This window comes from Centropristis striata, chromosome 7 (genome assembly GCF_030273125.1).
Source record: "Centropristis striata isolate RG_2023a ecotype Rhode Island chromosome 7, C.striata_1.0, whole genome shotgun sequence".
In the NCBI taxonomy this organism is placed as follows: Eukaryota; Metazoa; Chordata; class Actinopteri; order Perciformes; family Serranidae; genus Centropristis; species Centropristis striata.
In genome coordinates this window covers 5,768,301-5,786,023 of record NC_081523.1, presented here as the reverse complement: position 1 = coordinate 5,786,023, position 17,723 = coordinate 5,768,301, and the positions used below count along the sequence as shown (strand labels likewise).

The 17,723-nt window shown below is 38.7% G+C and overlaps 4 protein-coding genes across 6 annotated transcripts in view; 3 read left to right on the top strand and 1 right to left on the bottom strand.

Annotated features, from left to right (window-relative positions):
- The window catches only part of susd2 (sushi domain containing 2), a 109,093-nt gene that overhangs the window by 59,483 nt on the left and 31,887 nt on the right, over positions 1–17,723 (bottom strand). For 2 of the 3 annotated variants that reach the window (XM_059336600.1, XM_059336599.1), the window contains one exon: positions 6,497–6,704. The gene's annotated coding sequence lies outside the window, so the exon portion shown is untranslated. Of the gene's footprint in view, positions 1–6,496; positions 6,705–13,932; positions 14,058–17,723 lie in introns of those variants that run through there. The other variant, XM_059336602.1, reaches the window with a different exon arrangement.
- On the top strand, positions 3,275–4,809 carry LOC131974347 (nuclear factor 7, brain-like). Its single transcript, XM_059336618.1, has one exon. It carries the CDS (start codon positions 3,385–3,387, stop codon positions 4,807–4,809), a length of 1,425 nt encoding a protein of 474 aa, XP_059192601.1. The 5' UTR covers positions 3,275–3,384.
- On the top strand, positions 10,598–12,582 carry LOC131974349 (zinc-binding protein A33-like). Its single transcript, XM_059336621.1, has one exon. It carries the CDS (start codon positions 10,669–10,671, stop codon positions 12,070–12,072), a length of 1,404 nt encoding a protein of 467 aa, XP_059192604.1. The 5' UTR covers positions 10,598–10,668; the 3' UTR covers positions 12,073–12,582.
- Positions 15,683–17,197, top strand: LOC131974340 (nuclear factor 7, brain-like). The gene has a single exon (XM_059336613.1). It carries the CDS (start codon positions 15,683–15,685, stop codon positions 17,126–17,128), a length of 1,446 nt encoding a protein of 481 aa, XP_059192596.1. The 3' UTR covers positions 17,129–17,197.

Below are 17,723 nucleotides of genomic sequence, written 5' to 3'. Positions count from 1 at the left end.
AATGCTAGACCTCATGTGGCTGGAGTGTGTCAGCAGTTCCTGTGAGACGAAGGCATTGATGCTATGGACTGGCCCGTCTGTTCCCAAGACCTGAATCACATGGAGCACATCTGGGACATCATGTCTCGCTCCATCCACCAACGCCACCTTGCACCACAGACTGTCCAGGAGTTGGCGGATGCTTTAGTCCAGGTCTGGGAGGAGATCCCTCAGGAGACCATCACCACCTCATCAGGAGCATGCCCAGGCGTTGTAGGGAGTCATACAGGCACGTGGAGGCCACACACACTACTGAGCCTCATTTTGACTTGTTTTAAGGACATTACATCAACGTTGGATCAGCCTGTAGTGTGTTTTTCCACTTTAATTTTGAGTGTGACTCCAAATCCAGACCTCCATGGGTTAATAATTTGATTTCCATTGATCATTTTTGTGTGATTTTGTTGTCAGCACATTCAACAATGTAAAGAAAGTATTTAAGAATATTTCATTCATTTAGATCAAGGATGTTATTTTTAGTGTTTCCTTTATTTTTTTGAGCAGTGTATTTAATATTATTAATGTCAATAAACTGAAGCACTTGAGTCCAGTATTTGATTAAATGTCCTCAGTCTCTTTCCACCACTCTGTACAGTCCATTGAGTCGTTTCTGTCACAGTCTGCAGCAGATCTGCACTTTTCTTTGTTTTGTGACTGACCTTACACTGACTGTTGTGGGTCAAAGGTAGGGGTGTGCATTGGCACTGCCCTCACAATTCGATTCGATTACGATTCACCAGGTAACGATTCGATTCAATTCGATTCTACGATGCATTGCGATGCATCACAATTATACTGCACACAACAAGGGACATTTTTCGTCAGTTATGAGGCAATACAAGCAGTCAGATAGGCCTAATAACAATAGATTTTATTGGCTATATTTTGAAAAGATGGCAAAATGAATCTCCTGCCTGAGTTCATCTAAAAGTAAGGAAAGAGAAATGCCTCCTCCTGCCATAAAAAAGGAACCTGCTGAGGTGAAATTTACATTAGCTAAATGTCGAGCCCTTGTTCCTGAGGTAGGGAAGACGTTAGCGCTATCTAGGGTTGCCAACCGTCCCTTGAAAAACGGAATCGTCCCGTATTTAGAAACAAAAGCACCCGTCCCGTATTGAGGTGAAAAGGGACGCACTTTGTCCCGTATTATTGTGACAGTCAAAAAATAGTCAGTAAATGCCAATGAAAATTTAATAACAGGGCGCTTTATATATAAACTTACGGTAAACTTGTTCCCAGGCCCCGTCCTGCTCTGTGACCAATGAACTGACAGCATATTCACACACGAGTATGACGATACAGAATACGCTCATCCCATTGGTCGAGGAGAAGATAGCAGAAGACAACAAAGCAGCATGCGTAGGTGACAGTGACACAGACGCCGACACTGCTTTACGGGGCGCTACACCTTCAAGCAGCACTGTGTCTAGTACCCCTCCGAGAAAAAAACAGAAAAGGATGCAAAAATACTGAAGAATGGGTAAAAGGAAGCACCTGGGTGGAAAAAGTGCGTGATAACATCTATAAAGCACACTGCACGGTGTGCCGGCGCTCTTTTTCCGTAGCCCACGGTGGACTGACTGATCTGAAACAACGTGCTTCCAGTACTGCGGTCACGCCATCTGCACTTTAAATTTTAGTGCGCAATTACACTGCACTTTACGGCCCGTTTGTCAGCTGCATGACTCCAAAATACCCATTCAATTATATTCATGCTGCTCCAATAAAATAAATACATCAATTTGTTATCAGCAAACTCCAGTGCATTCTTGAAGACCAGGTCCCCATGTGTTCATGACATGAATTTAATGCCTTTTTACTGAACCAATTTGGAATTATGGAATGCTATAATCTCCCAAAATGGCCATTCAATTGCATACATGCTGCATTTTAAAAGCCAACAAAAGGAGTGAATCAAATTGTTATTAGCAACCTCCACTACATCTTTGAAAAACAGGGCCTAATTGTTATTTTGTGTTAAAGTGAATTGCTGGATAATCATTTGTTTTCCATGTATTCATGTCACACAAAAATATGCATCTAATTCAATTCAGGTTCGAGTCAAATTGTTAAAAAATCATTTTACTTACAAAAAAGGGGCTAAAAAATGTCACCACGCCAGGATGGGTGAAGGCAATCGGGTCGGCCGGCCCTGCCAATGAAGTGTCCCTTATTTATTTTCCGGGGAGTTGGCAACCCTAGCGCTATCCCACCTAGCTAGCTATCGCTAGTTTTCATGACGCAAAAATGTAACGTTAACCAGTCGACTTTAAATAGGCAAATACAATGGTAGTTACCTATCAATAGTACTTTATATAAAAAAGTTCTGTCAAATACTACCACATACTTCAGTCACAACATATCAAAACAGCTTGTCCCGCTAGCTTACCTGTGCTGCGCATCAACACATGGCTCATTTGAATATTCAAATGAGCCATGTGTTGATGCGCACACATCTCGAAGGAAGGGGAGTGGGTCGGGTTAGCGTTGTGTTTACTGGAACTTTGACAGGGGCGCAAAGGCCACCTTGGCCGTAAATTGAACATTTTTTCACAGGGCATCAAGGCCAGAGTGTGAAATTCCCACCCTGTCCCCCACAACTTTCCACTGGAGGACAGGAAATAAATATAATCGATTATGGCACTTTGCCGCATCGATGCTGAATCGTGCATGCCCCGCATTGCGATGCATCGCCGAATCGATTATTGTTGACACCACTAGTCAAAAGGTCTTCATTCACAAGTTTTTCTCTCTGAACAGACTCATAAAACAGATCACCGTCACTGCAGCTCTGACAGTTCACTGCATCTATTAAAACACGTGAACAAACAGAGACATGTCAGAGAGAGACTGAAAAACTTTTCCTCCTGGTTATAAGAGACGTGCTGCCATGTTGGAAAAGTTACAACAAAATCAAAGAACTCATCGACTCTCATGTTGACAGCTCTTGTTTCTCTGCTACAGATTTGTAAGAAGAAAGAAAGTAGAATATCTGGTAAGTTTTCAATGAAATGGCAAATTAAATTATAATATTTGCAGTTGTTAGTCTCATAATAAACATTCAAGTGGTTTTATGAGCAATGAATTGGTGTTGGACTAATTGAAGAGTTAAATCTATACACATGACAACATTGTGATGTCATCTGCTGGTGACTTAATAACATGACAGCATTCCTGCTGTTGACAGGTGATAGAAAGTGAAAGAAGATTTTGACATTGTTGACGGTGCTGAGACGCCATTACAGGGAGTGAGCTCTCGGCTGGAAAACACACATTTGGAGTATTTAAAGCAGTTAGGGGCAGTAACTTGGTGAGTTTTGCTTTTTAATTTAGATTCCAATACAAATGGCTGAAAGAGCTCTTTTTGAAAGTTTCCTGAGCTGCCATGTGTGTTCAGAGACTTTCAGAGAACCTGTGTCTCTGAGCTGCAACCACAGATTCTGTTCAAGCTGCCTGCAGAAATTCTGGGAACAAACTAAAAACAAAAACTGTCCCATTTGTAAAAGAAAATCCTCAAAGGAAGATCTATCTGTGGACTTTGCTCTGAAGGAACTGGCTGACTCCTTTGCTGGGAGACAGAAATCTGGATCATCTGAGACAGAAAAAGAAGAGAAGAAGCTGGAGGTGGTGTGTAGTAAACATCCAGAAGAGACTAAACTGTTCTGTGAGGATGAAGACAGAGCTGTGTGTCCTGTCTGTGAGTTTTCTCTCCACCAGAGTCACAAAGTGGTTCCCATAGAACAAGCAGTCAGTGACCTGAAGGACCAGCTGAAATCTGACTTACAGTCTCTGCAGGACAAGAGGGACAAATATGAAGATGTAGAGGAAATATACAAGGAGGTGATTCAACACTCCACCAGGCAGCTGTTGTCCACAGAGAGACAGATCAGAGCAGAGTTCAACAAGCTCCACCAGTTCCTGAGAGAGGAAGAGGAGTCCAGACTGGCAGCTCTGAGGGAGGAAGAGGAGCAGAAGGGGAAGACTATCAGCAGAGAGATGAAGAGGATTCAGGAGCAGATCTCCTCTCTGTCAGACAGTATCTCTGCTGTTGAAGAAGAGCTGCAGAAACACAAGGTGCCATTCCTCAGCAGTTATAAAGCCACTCAGACCAGAGCCAGAGTCCAGTGCTCACTGTCAGATCCACAGCTGCTCTCAGGAGCGCTGATAGATGTGGCCAAACACCTGGGCAACCTGTCCTTCAGAGTCTGGGAGAAGATGAAGGAGAAGGTCCACTTCAGTCCTGTCATTCTGGACCCAAACACTGCAAATCGCTGGCTCTATCTGTCTGATGATCTGACCAGTGTGAGACGTGGAGACACAAACCAGCAGCTTCCTGACAATTCAGAGAGATTCACTCAGTATGTCAATGTTCTGGGCTCTGAGGGCTTCAGCTCAGGGAAACACAGCTGGGAGGTGGAGGTTGGAGATCATCCTGTCTGGAATGTAGGTTTGGTTAAAGAGTCAGCTGACAGGAAGGGAGAGGCATCTGCTTCACCGAAATATGGAATCTGGTGTTTAATGTATGGTAATGGAAAATACACTAATGTTGTTGGTGAGACTGTCAGAGTGAAGAAGAGTCTCCAGAGGATCAGAGTCCAGCTGGACTATGACAGGGGGGAGGTGTCCTTCTACGACCCTGAAGACATGACTCACATCTGTACTCACAGAGACACTTTCACTGAGAAACTCTTCCCATATTTCAGTATTGGACTGGCTGGTGATGCTAAAACTGCTGATATCAAAATCTGTCCAACAGATTTTTCTCAGTAATGTTCAGGAATGTTTATGTTTGTTTTCTTTTTCAAGGAAAAAAGTTGCAAATATAAACTCAATACTCGAGCTGCATTACAGGTGATAAACGTTCATACAGGTTTAAATCAGTTCTAATGTTTGGATTTTAACGTGTTCATCCTGGTTCGCAGCATCTTGTGTTTAATCAATATGAAATATACTGTTTCTAAATACTTTGTTCACAGTTGTGTTGTTGTTTTATTCTGATCAAACATCAGGTTTGATTTGTAACATTTTCTGATGAGTTTGTTCAGTTTTGATCATGTTTTAATTTCAGTGTTTTACACTTTACACTCAGAGTCTCAGTGGTTCACTTCATCCAAACACATTGTGGCTCTGTTTGATTATTTGTTCTTTAGTTCTAATGTCTGAAATCAATTCTGCAAAATGTTTTTCCTTTTTCATGCAACTTACTGTAAAAACATGCACTAAATGAATCTTTCCTTTAGTGTTTTTGAAAGATCTTGATTGATCCAGTATTTAGTTATATTGAGTTTCAGAAATCTATAGAGATCCAGATTTTAATGTTCTGTTTATTTTAATGGACGTCACCAGAATGTTTGCTGAGTTTGTTCTGTAAATACTCTGATTACTCTGATGCTGCTTTCTTGGCTTTTAAGAAACAGATTTAGTGTTTAAGTTTTGCCAAAACTTTTGGCTACAAAACACTGAAACTGTATCACATCATCAGGAGACAAGCTTTATAAATATTAATTATCCTGATTATCAGCATTTACTTTCAAATATAATGAAATATTTTAGTCTTTCATCACTTTTAGTTTTTAATTATTAATTAAATTTGTCAAACTGAGATTTCTTTGTGATGTTCAGGGAGGAAGACGAGGTGTCAGATATTTATTAGGATTTTTATAATTGTGGTGTTTTTTGTCAATTACAGACAATTCCATCCTTTATAAGAAATTAACTTGTAATTTGAGTACAATTGGTGCAACTACTTTATTCTAAGGATGAACAAAAACCTTGAGTTTACATGAAGAAGGCTGTCATTTAAAACCACAGACAGTCTCGTCTCACGTTGTTTATTTCTGTCATTTCATAATGACTTTAATGTGTTTCACAGAGATTTACTTTAATAAATAAACAGTTCAGTTCTGTCAGTTGTTTAAGTTCAAACAAAACAGTTTAGCAGTGGTTAACAATGAATTATGGTTTGAATAATTACGTTATTAATTTTATATTATTTGAGATAACATATCAGAATATAGAGTTGATGGTGTTGATGTAATAGTAACATTTTTAATCTGTTTGATCATTTTAATTCCGCTTCCTGTCAATTTTTTTCATGCATGGTGTTTTTTCCTGTCAAGTTCAGCCAGACCTTACACTTCTTAAGGATCTGATAGTAAATCTAAATGGGGGGTATCTGGGAGACGATGTTAAGTGACTGTGAACTAAAGGTTGGTTGAATAAATGACATTTTAATTATCTAAGAAATCAAATACACTAATTTATCTATTCAGCACTAAAGAGGCTTCCTGTTATGTTGTGTTATTACAGAATCATTAGTTAAATTCAGAGGTTGTGGATCCAGATTGCTACTAAATAAAACAGTTTATATTCACTTTAATGTTTCTTTCCCGTTCTTCCTTCTAAACTTTTCTCATTCTTTCCTTTTCTGATGTTGTGGAAGACAAACTCCACTCACCTGTTTAGTGAAATGTAGAAGTGCATACAGGTGGTGAGGGACACTGCATGCACAAACAGCGGTGTGCTGCAGTTCCTCTACATGTTGCTGTCCTCTGTTAGAAGGTGAATGTGACCCACTGAAGAAATGACCATCCACAGTGTTTTACAACAACACTGTCCAGGACTTCCTCACAGTTTGAGCAGGACATGACCATGTGGAATGGGATCTGGAAAGAAGGAATAAATAATATTAATACAGTAAAGATGTATTTTTACCCACATCAACATACTGTAGAATTAGTAGTTTGTTAATGAATGTATTATTAGCTGGCTTCTGCTGCCCTATTAACTAAACATTGGTGCATGATAAATATAGGAAAATGGGAAAACACTTTTGAACATTAACAATATTCTGCAAAATACCAGTGTGAATGAAAATATATATAATCATATGAACAACAAATGGTGAACACTTACAACAACAAACTGTTCCAGTATTTAAGAGTATAAAAGCAGAGTAACATGACCACATACAGACTGAGAAATGTACAATGCCTTGTGCTGCCTTGAGGTTTCTATAGTTAGCTTAAAGTGACAAGTGACAATAAACTACACCTTTATCCATGCATATACATCTCCACAAACACAAGAACCAAAGAGCCGTCAGTTCAACAGTGTGGATCCTGCTAATACAGACCAGGTGCAAGACTGTTAAGTCTATTGCTGATACTACTTTTCTTTTACTTCGACCACGTAATTTACACTGTAAATGGGTAATTGTATTGTTAAAATACAAATCAGTGGCATCATAATGACCAAAAACAGTGGGATTACCCTAGTGCAGTTCGATTGCACTGTTAACATAATCTGACACAAATACAGGAAATAAAGCAAAACACAGCGGATTGTGAGCTGCCTGCAGGAGTATTTTGTGAGATTCATAAGGGGCGACAGATGCAACAGGACTGGGAGAGAAATGACTTGGACTTCTGCTGAAGTCTGATGTTTGCTTGACATCTGAGCCAAAGAACACATCCAGGAGATGTTGAGACAACTGAGCGGGAAAAGAATCGCAATAGCAATTTAAGGATGGGGAATTGTGGCTGCAGACAGAATGTGACACACATTCACTGAGAAACTCTTCCTGTATTTTAGTATTAGAGAGGCTGGTGATGCCAAAACTGCTGATTCAGTGTTGAAAGGGTCAGAGGTTATTGTAAGGTGTGTTTGTGCAAGTTTTGCTGATATACAGAGTCTAAAAGTCAGTGATACATTACAACTCCTGTGTTGTTCATTATTTTTCTTATTAGCTTTTGCCAGCAGCTCTATAGCTCTAAAGCACTGTTAACATAATCCAACCCAAATACAGGAAATAAACCAAAACACAGCGGATTGTGAGCTGCCTGCAGGAGTATTTTGTGAGATTCATACAGAGCGACAGATGTAACAGGTCAGTTTGACATCTGAGCCAAAGAACACAAAAGATGTTGAGAAAAGTCCACAAAAATGTAAAAAAGCTTCAACATCAATATTTCATGGTGCATTCTGCTCCATGTTGTTTTGTTTATTTACTTGTTAACATTTTCCACCAATAATTTTCCAACCAATAAGAAAAAAGACTGAGTATATTTCCAGCCCTCCACCTTCATGCACTCCCCTCTGCAAATACTTTTACTTTATTTGGTCTGCTTACATTAATGCACTTTCGAGGAAAATCAGACTAAAAAATAAAAATGAAAATAAAAAGTTGAAATTTCACTCTGATTCAGACTAATCACACTGACTTGGGTTGTGAAAGCGCCCTAAGAGGGATTCTTTGTGTCTCCTGATAAACTCAAACCAAAGACATGTAACTGTGAGTCTGAAGAATTCACAGATTGTATTGATTGTAATGTTATTTTTTATAAGACTTATGGTGCCTATTGTTTTATGTTAATGTTTTCTTGGATCTAAATAAACAAAGAAAGAAGTACATGTAGCTTTAATTAATGTTTTACTTTGAAAGATGAAACCAAATATGTTTAGCTGTTTTTTGTTGTTGTTCCAGTTGTTTATTCTCATGATAATCATTCAGAACAATGCATGATGGGATAGATTCAAGTCCTCCTGTGACCCTACTCAGGAAAAACAGTAAAAAATTATAAGAGAGTGAAAGAATAAATGGATGAACAAGTAAATAAACGAGAACATGTTTGAAGAAAAAACTGACCATGTACCTGTATTTAACACTAAATCTAAATTATTTTTAAACACAGTCTTACTGGCATGTAAAGAGAACATGTTTCATGTTGCAGGTTTCAGCTGGCTGAAAAGAAAAACATGTTGTTAAACTGGTTCAGTGTCAGTCAGCCTGTTGAAATGTTCACGCCTCACTGGTGGAATAAAGAAAAAAACTTCCCTGTTTAATGTTTATTATGAGCTGAATACATTAAATACTGTATTAAGTAGACAAAAATGTGTTTAGATGTTTTCCTTTAGTTTGTCTGCAGATGCATGTACCATGAATTTGTGCTTTACTGACGGAAAAGTGACATATTTACCTCTGAAGACATCCAGACGCCATCTGCTGGTAACTAAATGCCATAGAAACATTCCCTTTAATAACTCATCCAGTGACAGAGGGTGTGACATTAAAGGAATATTTTGACATTGTTGAACAGAGCTGAGACGCCATTAGAGGCCCTGAGCTTTCTGATGAAGAACTGATTTAACACAGTCAAAGAAAACCTGTCCCATTTGTAAAAGAAAATCTTCAAATAGTGAAAAAGGAGTGAAGTTTACACTGAAGGAACTAGCTGGCAGCACTTCCCAGGTTAGAGACAGCAGAATATACAGAGTAGAAAGCAAAGCAACTAAGCACCTTAACTATCTGGCAAAAAGTGAATGGTAAAGCACTGGTTAAATGTCTGCAGAGCTGGTGGAGAAATTGGGAACAAGTGAGCAAGTGGGAGGGGAAAGAATCGCAATAGTATTCATACATTTTTGTTTAATATACTTTATTTTCCCACAAAGAATTCTAAAGCTAAAGCTTAACTGTAGTCTGGGTGTGTAACGTATTCTTCCAAAAATGGTGCTTTTGGGGTAGATTTTATGTGATAACTTTAGTTTAACTTTTATCTATTGATTTTTTATTTTTCAAGGATTTACAACAACCTTATTTTGCATTTTTATAATGCTTTTATATCAATATGTTCAGATTTTTCAAGTGTTTTTTAATGAAACATGCTTTACTGTGCACATTGAATCAAACAGTTAATATAACTTGTCTACCATGTGTTTAACCAACAAAGAAACATTCTCCTTCCTAATTTGCTTCCTTGACATAAAACTTTTGCAGAAGTTGCTGGATAATTTTACACATTTTATCTCTCTTCAATGTGTAATTCAAATTGGAGTAAATTGAAAAGATTGTGTAGATTAAGGCTGCAACTAAATCCTGTTGCTTCTGTTAAAGGTCGATTTCATTTTTGAAAATAGTGGGGGAAAAATTATCCTCAAATTTGAGCAAATATCTGGAATGTTTTCTTGATAAATAATTCTAATGATTAATCATTTTTTAAATTGGCATCAATATGGTTGAGTAAATATAGCTTGCAGTTAATTAAACAGCTTCTCCCACATCCAACATGTCTTATTTCCAATAATATATATTAAAAAAATTGACAGCAAAGCCCTGATTTCACAGGCTGTACAGTAATTCTCATTGTTGGAAACTACATTGTCACGTAATTAAAATTATGATTTAATGTTTCAAACACTTGACTGTCATGGTGATTATTTCTTCAATCATGTTTTAATAACTCATTAAATGTAGAGTTTTAACCTAAATATTTCTGTAAACATATGTTTGCAATGCTGGAGCATTTTGTTATATTAATTTTGTGTTTGTGTCTAAAAAGAAATGTTTTTTTCAAGTGACAATTCAAAGGTATTTCATATGGATAGTCACTGTAAAAACTCATACTAAATCAAATACCACCATATGCTGGTAATAACATGTAAAGTCGGCTGTCAGTTACTAGAGAATGGAAAGTGAAACTTAAACCTGTTCGACATTGCTGAACGGAGCTGAGACGCCATCGTAGAGAGAAGGACCTCTACCATAACCAGAAATTAAAAAGGATTATAATCTGCAATTTAATCTGATTCGGTGAGTCTTGCTGTTAAAGGATCATTCACATATCTGAGCAAATGGCTGAGAAAATTGCTCTTCTTGAAAGTTATTTGAGCTGCCACGTGTGTTCAGAGACTTTCAGAGATCCTGTGTCTCTGAGCTGCAACCACAGCTTCTGTTCAAGCTGCCTGCAGAAATTCTGGGAACAAACTGAAAACAAAAACTGTCCCATTTGTGAAACAGAGTCCTCCACTGATGAACCAGCAGTAAACTTTGCACTGAAGGACGTGGCTGACATATTTGGTGAAAAACAGAATAATTCTTCACCTGAGCTGGAAAAAGAAAAGGAGGAAGAGGAGGTCGTGTGTGATAAACATCCAGAAGTCCCTTATTGGTTTTGTGAGGATGAGCAGAGAGTTGTGTGTCCTGTCTGTGAGTTTTCTCTCCACCATGGTCACAAGGTGGTTCTAGTGGAACAAGCAGTCAGTGACCTGAAGGACCAGCTGAAATCTGATTTACAGTCTCTGCAGGACAAGAGGGACAAATATGAAGAAGTGGAGAAAACATACAATGAAGTGATTGAACACTCCAAGAAGCAGCTGTTGTCCACAGAGAGACAGATCAGAGCAGAGTTCAACAAGCTCCACCAGTTCCTGAGAGAGGAAGAGGAGTCCAGACTGGCAGCTCTGAGGGAGGAAGAGGAGCAGAAGGGGAAGACTATCAGCAGAGAGATGAAGAGGATTCAGGAGCAGATCTCCTCTCTGTCAGACAGTATCTCTGCTGTTGAAGAAGAGCTGCAGAAACACAACATGCCATTCCTCAGCAGTTATAAAGCCACTCAGACCAGAGCCAGAGTCCAGTGCTCACTGTCAGATCCACAGCTGGTCCCAGGAGCGCTGATAGATGTGGCCAAACACCTGGGCAACCTGTGGGAGAAGATCCCCTTCAGTCCTGTCATTCTGGACCCAAACACTGCCAGCTGCCTTCTCCAGCTGTCTGATGATCTGACCAGTGTGAGACGAGGAGACACAAAGCAGCAGCTTCCTGACAATCCAGAGAGGAACACTAAGTATGCCAATGTTCTGGGCTCTGAGGGCTTCAGCTCAGGGAAACACAGCTGGGAGGTGGAGGTGGGAGATCATCCTGACTGGATTGTAGGTTTGACTAAAGAGTCAGTTGACAGAAAGGGGAAAATATCTGCCTCATCACAAAATGGAATCTGGTGTTTATTTCATCGGAATGGAAAATACAACAATGGAGCCGGAAAGACTGTCAGAGTGAAGAAGAGTCTCCAGAGGATCAGAGTCCAGCTGGACTATGACAGGGGGGAGGTGTCCTTCTACGACCATGAAGACATGACTCACATCTGCACTCACAAAGACTTTTTCACTGAGAAACTTTTTCCATGGTTCAGTATTGGTTCAGCTGGTGATGCTAAAACTGCTGATATCAAAATCTGTCAAACTAAGATTTCTTTCTGATGTTCAGGGAGGGTGCTGAAGTCTCAGTTGTTTATTAGGATTTTTATAATGGTGGAGGTTTTATTTTCCAGTTTCAGACAATTCCAGTTGGTTGAAATTTTGAAGAATATGAAGAAAATGTCTTGACTCAGGTTAAAACTTGAGACATTATTCACACTTACGCTTTCAGAAACTGGTGATTGTTGCTCCAACAAGGACAAGCCCCAAATGCAGAAAACCAGGCAAACTGATACAATTCAGGGGTGTATTGACTTATTTAGGTAATAAAAGCATACAAAATCCTGAGACAGGCAAGGGTTCAAAACACGCAGGTAAACTTTCACATTCCAGGTCACAGATAACAGAATACAGACTAGAAGTAACTTGACTATCTCACTGATATATCACTGATCCAGTGTAGAAAGGGTCAGAGGTTATTGTAAGATGTGTGTTTGTGCAAGTTTGGCTGATATTCAGGGAGTCTAAGTGTCAGTGATACATCTTGTACAGATTTAATTTGATGACAAAGTTTAAAGAAATGTTTGTGTCTATCATCTAAAATTAATTATTCAAAGTGATTCTCATGTTTGCTGTGTTTTGTTTTTCTCTTTTTCTCTCAGGCAATGTTTGTAATATGTTTGTTAGTTTAGCCAAAAACAAAATATATATATTTAAACATGTTTTTATTGATGACTTTGCACTTACTATAAAAATGATGTCAACTGAATATTTGGATGTGTTGTATCTATTGAAATTGCTGCTTTCTCGGCTTTATCTCTTTTAAGAAAATATATTTTGATGATCAGAAAATGCATTTTTTTAATGTACCTTGTGATAATATGTTATTAAGTTGTGTCTGTTTCTAGGGTTGTAAAGAACTGGCTTGATAAGAAGCCTCTTGTTCTATTCAGTTAGTAACAATGAAGTGTGCATATATACTTAAACTGTTTCACTTCAGGGGCTGTCACTTTACTTTGAGGACACAAGATATTTCATTGTTTTCTGATTTCATTTTTCAGTTGGGTAGTTTTGGATGTGTTGCTGCCACTTTGTATAACTCTCTATGCTTTGATGCAGTGGTTAATAAAATATGATTTTCCCCAACAAAACAAAAAACAGTTGCATTTGACTTTATATGTGTCATAATTTACACCTGGTGGATGGTATCTGACATCACGTGTCAGTGAGAAAAAAGTAGATTTCAGTGTTTGACACTATAAAAATGCTTTTAAGAAAAGAAATGTAACATTTCACAAAGCAGTTGTCAATGAGATTTGTTTCATAAAAACTGTAACATAAGGACTTAAAGTTACGCATTTCATGCAGTCTGCTTTAGCTGTGATCTAGTTATGATTTTTTTTTTATAAAGAAAGTGATATAATGTGATGCTAACACTAAAAATGAATCCTCAGCCAACTCGCTGTTGAGTAAGTGATCATTAAAGCCGTTTCATTAAAGAATGAGACTGTTAGAATGTGTTTGTTTAAAAAAAATAAAAAGTTTCTACTCTGCTCATTCTACTCACAGGTTTACAGTCTGTGCCTTTCACCACAAATAGATATGTCCTCATTAGGAAAGTGCATATGTCAGGAAAGCAGATTCTAGCAGACTGTGTCAAGCTTTAATGTCATGCATATTCATGTCAAACTTATTGAGAAACCTGATGTGAGAAACTGACACATAAGCACTTGAGCTTGTCTAAATGAACTGGACCTCCAATGTACCAACTCATTCATTCTGGTGCATGGGAGATGAATCCGGAGCGCTCTGTCCATAGCATTTAACTCTGTCTGTAACAGTTAAGGGTATTGAACGCCATCTCTCCGTATGCTCTCCTCTGTCATAAAACCACAACAAAAATGCATTATATCAGAGACTTACTGAGTTTGTGGAGATTAAGCTGTAGTGATGGGACTCTGCTTTGATGGACCAGCTGGTTTTGTGTCGGATCACTGTGATGTTGTGACCTCTGGAGTGGAGCTCCTGGATGAGGACCTTCATGTTGACCCAGTGGCTTCCATCCACTGGGAAAACAAGCACTTTCCCTCCATCAAAACAGGGAAGAGAGCAGAGCACTGCAGCCAGTGTCACCAGTCTGAAGTGGTCCATCTCTGAGGTGAAGCTGGAATCATAAAAACAAAGAAGAGGTACAATGACAACAACGTGACATTAATCAAACTACACCTAGAAGACTTTTCTTTATTTGGAACAATTCTTGAAGCAGATTTAGTGATTCAGGATTCCTGTGTGCAGCTACAAAAACAGTTTTTGCATGATGTAGAAAATGGTGAAATTGAAAGTTACATATATGTGTATTCCATTAGATGAACTAATAACGAGGCTGCAACATTCATTGTGTTTCGCAATGAATTCCCTAACTAAATTGTACAGTTCCTTCAGTTGATTTATGTGCAAACAAAACAGTTTAGCAGCAATGTTATGTACCGTAATTATTAATGTTTTGCAGATAAAATTATTATTTAATATTGTTTGAACAAACATTTTGAGACTAAAATACCCAAAAGTATGGGTAAAAGAATCATTGTTTAGTTCCACAAGGTTTTGCACATTTTTGTTACAGGCTGGTGAGTATTTTGATCATTTTCATCCACTTTCTGTCACATTTTATAGATGCACAATATTGTTTCCTGCAGTTTCTCCAAATCCTTACATTTCATAAAAGGTCTGATTAAAAAGGTGTCTATTATTTATCCTTCAAAATATTTCTAAAATCCTGAGATATCTGGAAGACAAATGAGTGTGCTTCTCTCCTTTCCTTCACTGCAGCAGATTAACAGGCTGTGCAGCTTTTGTCTCAACGTCTCTATCAGATCTTCCCTTTAGATTGTTGTGTGACTGACGAGCCTTACACTGACAGTTGTGCAATATGTGGGTCAAAAGTCGTCATTCAGAAGTGACTTTCTCTCTGAACAGTCTCATAAAATAGATTACTGCAACAAAAGCTTTGACATTTCACTGCATTTACTGAGAGTCTGAAGAACATTTCCTAATAACAGGAACTAAAAGATCAAATCAAGATTTAATTAAAAATGGACAATATACCTGTATTTTAATTGAATAACTAAAATTAAAATGAAATAAACAGTCATACTGGCATGTTGGCAGCTCGTGTTTTCTGTTCCTGTTGGCTCAAAAAATAAAAATGTTGTTAAACTGGTTAAGTGTGATGAAGTGTTCATCCCTCATTGGAGGATTAAAGAAAAATAAACCCACGATTACATGTTTATAATAATTAATGAGGTACAGAAATGACATGTAAAGTAGACAACAAAAGAAATATCATTTTATTTGTTTGTCAACAGGTGCACAGTAAATTTCTACTGTGGAGACTGTGGAAAGTAGAATATTTGCCTCTGAAAACACAGTGACACCATCTGCTGGTGACTAGATTGCATAGCAGCATTTCCTCATAATTCAACCAGCGACAGACAAACAAAAGAAGGAAAGACTGTGACATTGTTGATCAGGTTAAGCCTGTGTTGAGTCGGCATTGCGGGGTGTATGATCTCTGCTGGAATACAAGGCAGACAGATTTGAACCAGTCAAGGGAAGGGACAGCGTCTTGGTGAGTCTTTGCTTGTTAAAAAAGAAAGTTTGGATACCAAAACAAATGGCTGAGAAAACTGCTCTTCTTGAAAGTTTCCTGAGCTGCCACGTGTGTTCAGAGACTTTCAGAGATCCTGTGTCTCTGAGCTGCAACCACAGCTTCTGTTCAAGCTGCCTGACAAAAATCTGGGAACAAGCTGAAAACAAAAACTGTCCCATTTGTAAAAGAAAATCCTCAAAAGAATTTCCTTGGGTGAATTTTGCACTGAAGGAACTGGCTGACTCCTTTGTTGGGAGACAGAAAGCTGGATCATCTGAGACAGAAAAACAGGAGAAGAAGCTGGAGGTGGTGTGTAGTAAACATCCAGAAGAGCCTAGATTGTTCTGTGAGGATGAAGACAGAGCTGTGTGTCCTGTCTGTGAGTTTTCTCTCCACCAGAGTCACAAAGTGGTTCCTATAGAACAAGCAGTCAGTGACCTGAAGGACCAGCTGAAATCTGACTTACAGTCTCTGCAGGACAAGAGGGACACATATGAAGAAGTTGAGGAAATATACAAGGGGGTGATTCAACACTCCACCAGGCAGCTGTTGTCCACAGAGAACCAGATCAGAGCAGAGTTCAACAAGCTCCACCAGTTCCTGAGAGAGGAAGAGGAGTCCAGACTGGCAGCTCTGAGGGAGGAAGAGGAGCAGAAGGGGAAGACTATCAGCAGAGAGATGAAGAGGATTCAGGAGCAGATCTCCTCTCTGTCAGACAGTATCTCTGCTGTTGAAGAAGAGCTGCAGAAACACAACGTGCCATTCCTCAGCAGTTATAAAGCCACTCAGACCAGAGCCAGAGTCCAGTGCTCACTGTCAGATCCACAGCTGCTCTCAGGAGCGCTGATAGATGTGGCCAAACACCTGGGCAACCTGTCCTTCAGAGTCTGGGAGAAGATGAAGGAGAAGGTCCACTTCAGTCCTGTCATTCTGGACCCAAACACTGCACATCCCTGTCTCCATTTGTCTGATGATCTGACCAGTGTGAGAAATGACACAAAGCAGCAGCTTCCTGACAATCCAGAGAGGAACACTAAGTATGCCACTGTTCTGGGCTCTGAGGGCTTCAGCTCAGGGAAACACAGCTGGGAGGTGGAGGTGGGAGATCATCCTGGCTGGTTTGTGGGTTTGGCTAAAGAGTCAGTTGACAGGAAGGGGAAGGCAGATGCTTCACCAAAATATGGAATCTGGTGTTTTACATATAACAGAGGAAAATACAATAATGGAGCTGAGACTGTCAGTGTGAAGAAGAGTCTCCAGAGGATCAGAGTCCAGCTGGACTATGACAGGGGGGAGGTGTCCTTCTACGACCCTGAAGACATGACTCACATCTGCACTCACAGAGACACTTTCACTGAGAAACTCTTCCCATGGGTCAGTATTGGTTCAGCTGGTGATGCCAAAACTTCTGATATCAAAACCTGTCAAACTGATTTCTCTGTGATGTTCAGGGAGAGTGGTGAAGTCTAGGAGATTTTTAAGGATTTTCTTTATTATTGTACATGTGCAGCAACCTTGGGTTTGAAACTAGTCTTACAAATTTATGTCAATCTAAAATCACATAAACACAGAGAGCTTTATTGTACATTGTTTATTTTTAAAATTTCAAAATTACTTCCATTCTTTTATTTTGACTTAAGTAACACATTGTGTTTTATTGTGCAGAATGGACCAATCAGTGAATATTGATTTATCATTTAATCTATTGTTTGATTACATACATTCTATATATTTTTCTACTTTTTAATCCAAACAAGAAATCCCATGTGCTCCTATATATATATATATATATATACATATATATATATATGATGTCTATATTTTGCTTCAAGGTTGACTCCAAATTAGAGGAGACCAAAAGTGCAAGACAACGGAAAAGGTCAATAAAATATTGATTTTTAAAATGATGTTGGTTATGGCTGCAAGAACTTCAACTGTAATCTGTTGATTGTTTAAATTCTTAAAATATCTGAAAATTCAGAAAAAACAAAAATAAAAATCTTCAAATATGATTGTGTTTTGATTTGTCTAAAAAATGTATGCCCTTATTGCCCTTTTTTACGCT

Coding starts and splice junctions, on each gene's coding strand:
- LOC131974347 (XM_059336618.1), top strand. CDS start 3,385: ATGGCTGAAAGAGCTCTTTTTGAAAGTTTCCTGAGCTGCCATGTGTGT.
- LOC131974340 (XM_059336613.1), top strand. CDS start 15,683: ATGGCTGAGAAAACTGCTCTTCTTGAAAGTTTCCTGAGCTGCCACGTG.
- LOC131974349 (XM_059336621.1), top strand. CDS start 10,669: ATGGCTGAGAAAATTGCTCTTCTTGAAAGTTATTTGAGCTGCCACGTG.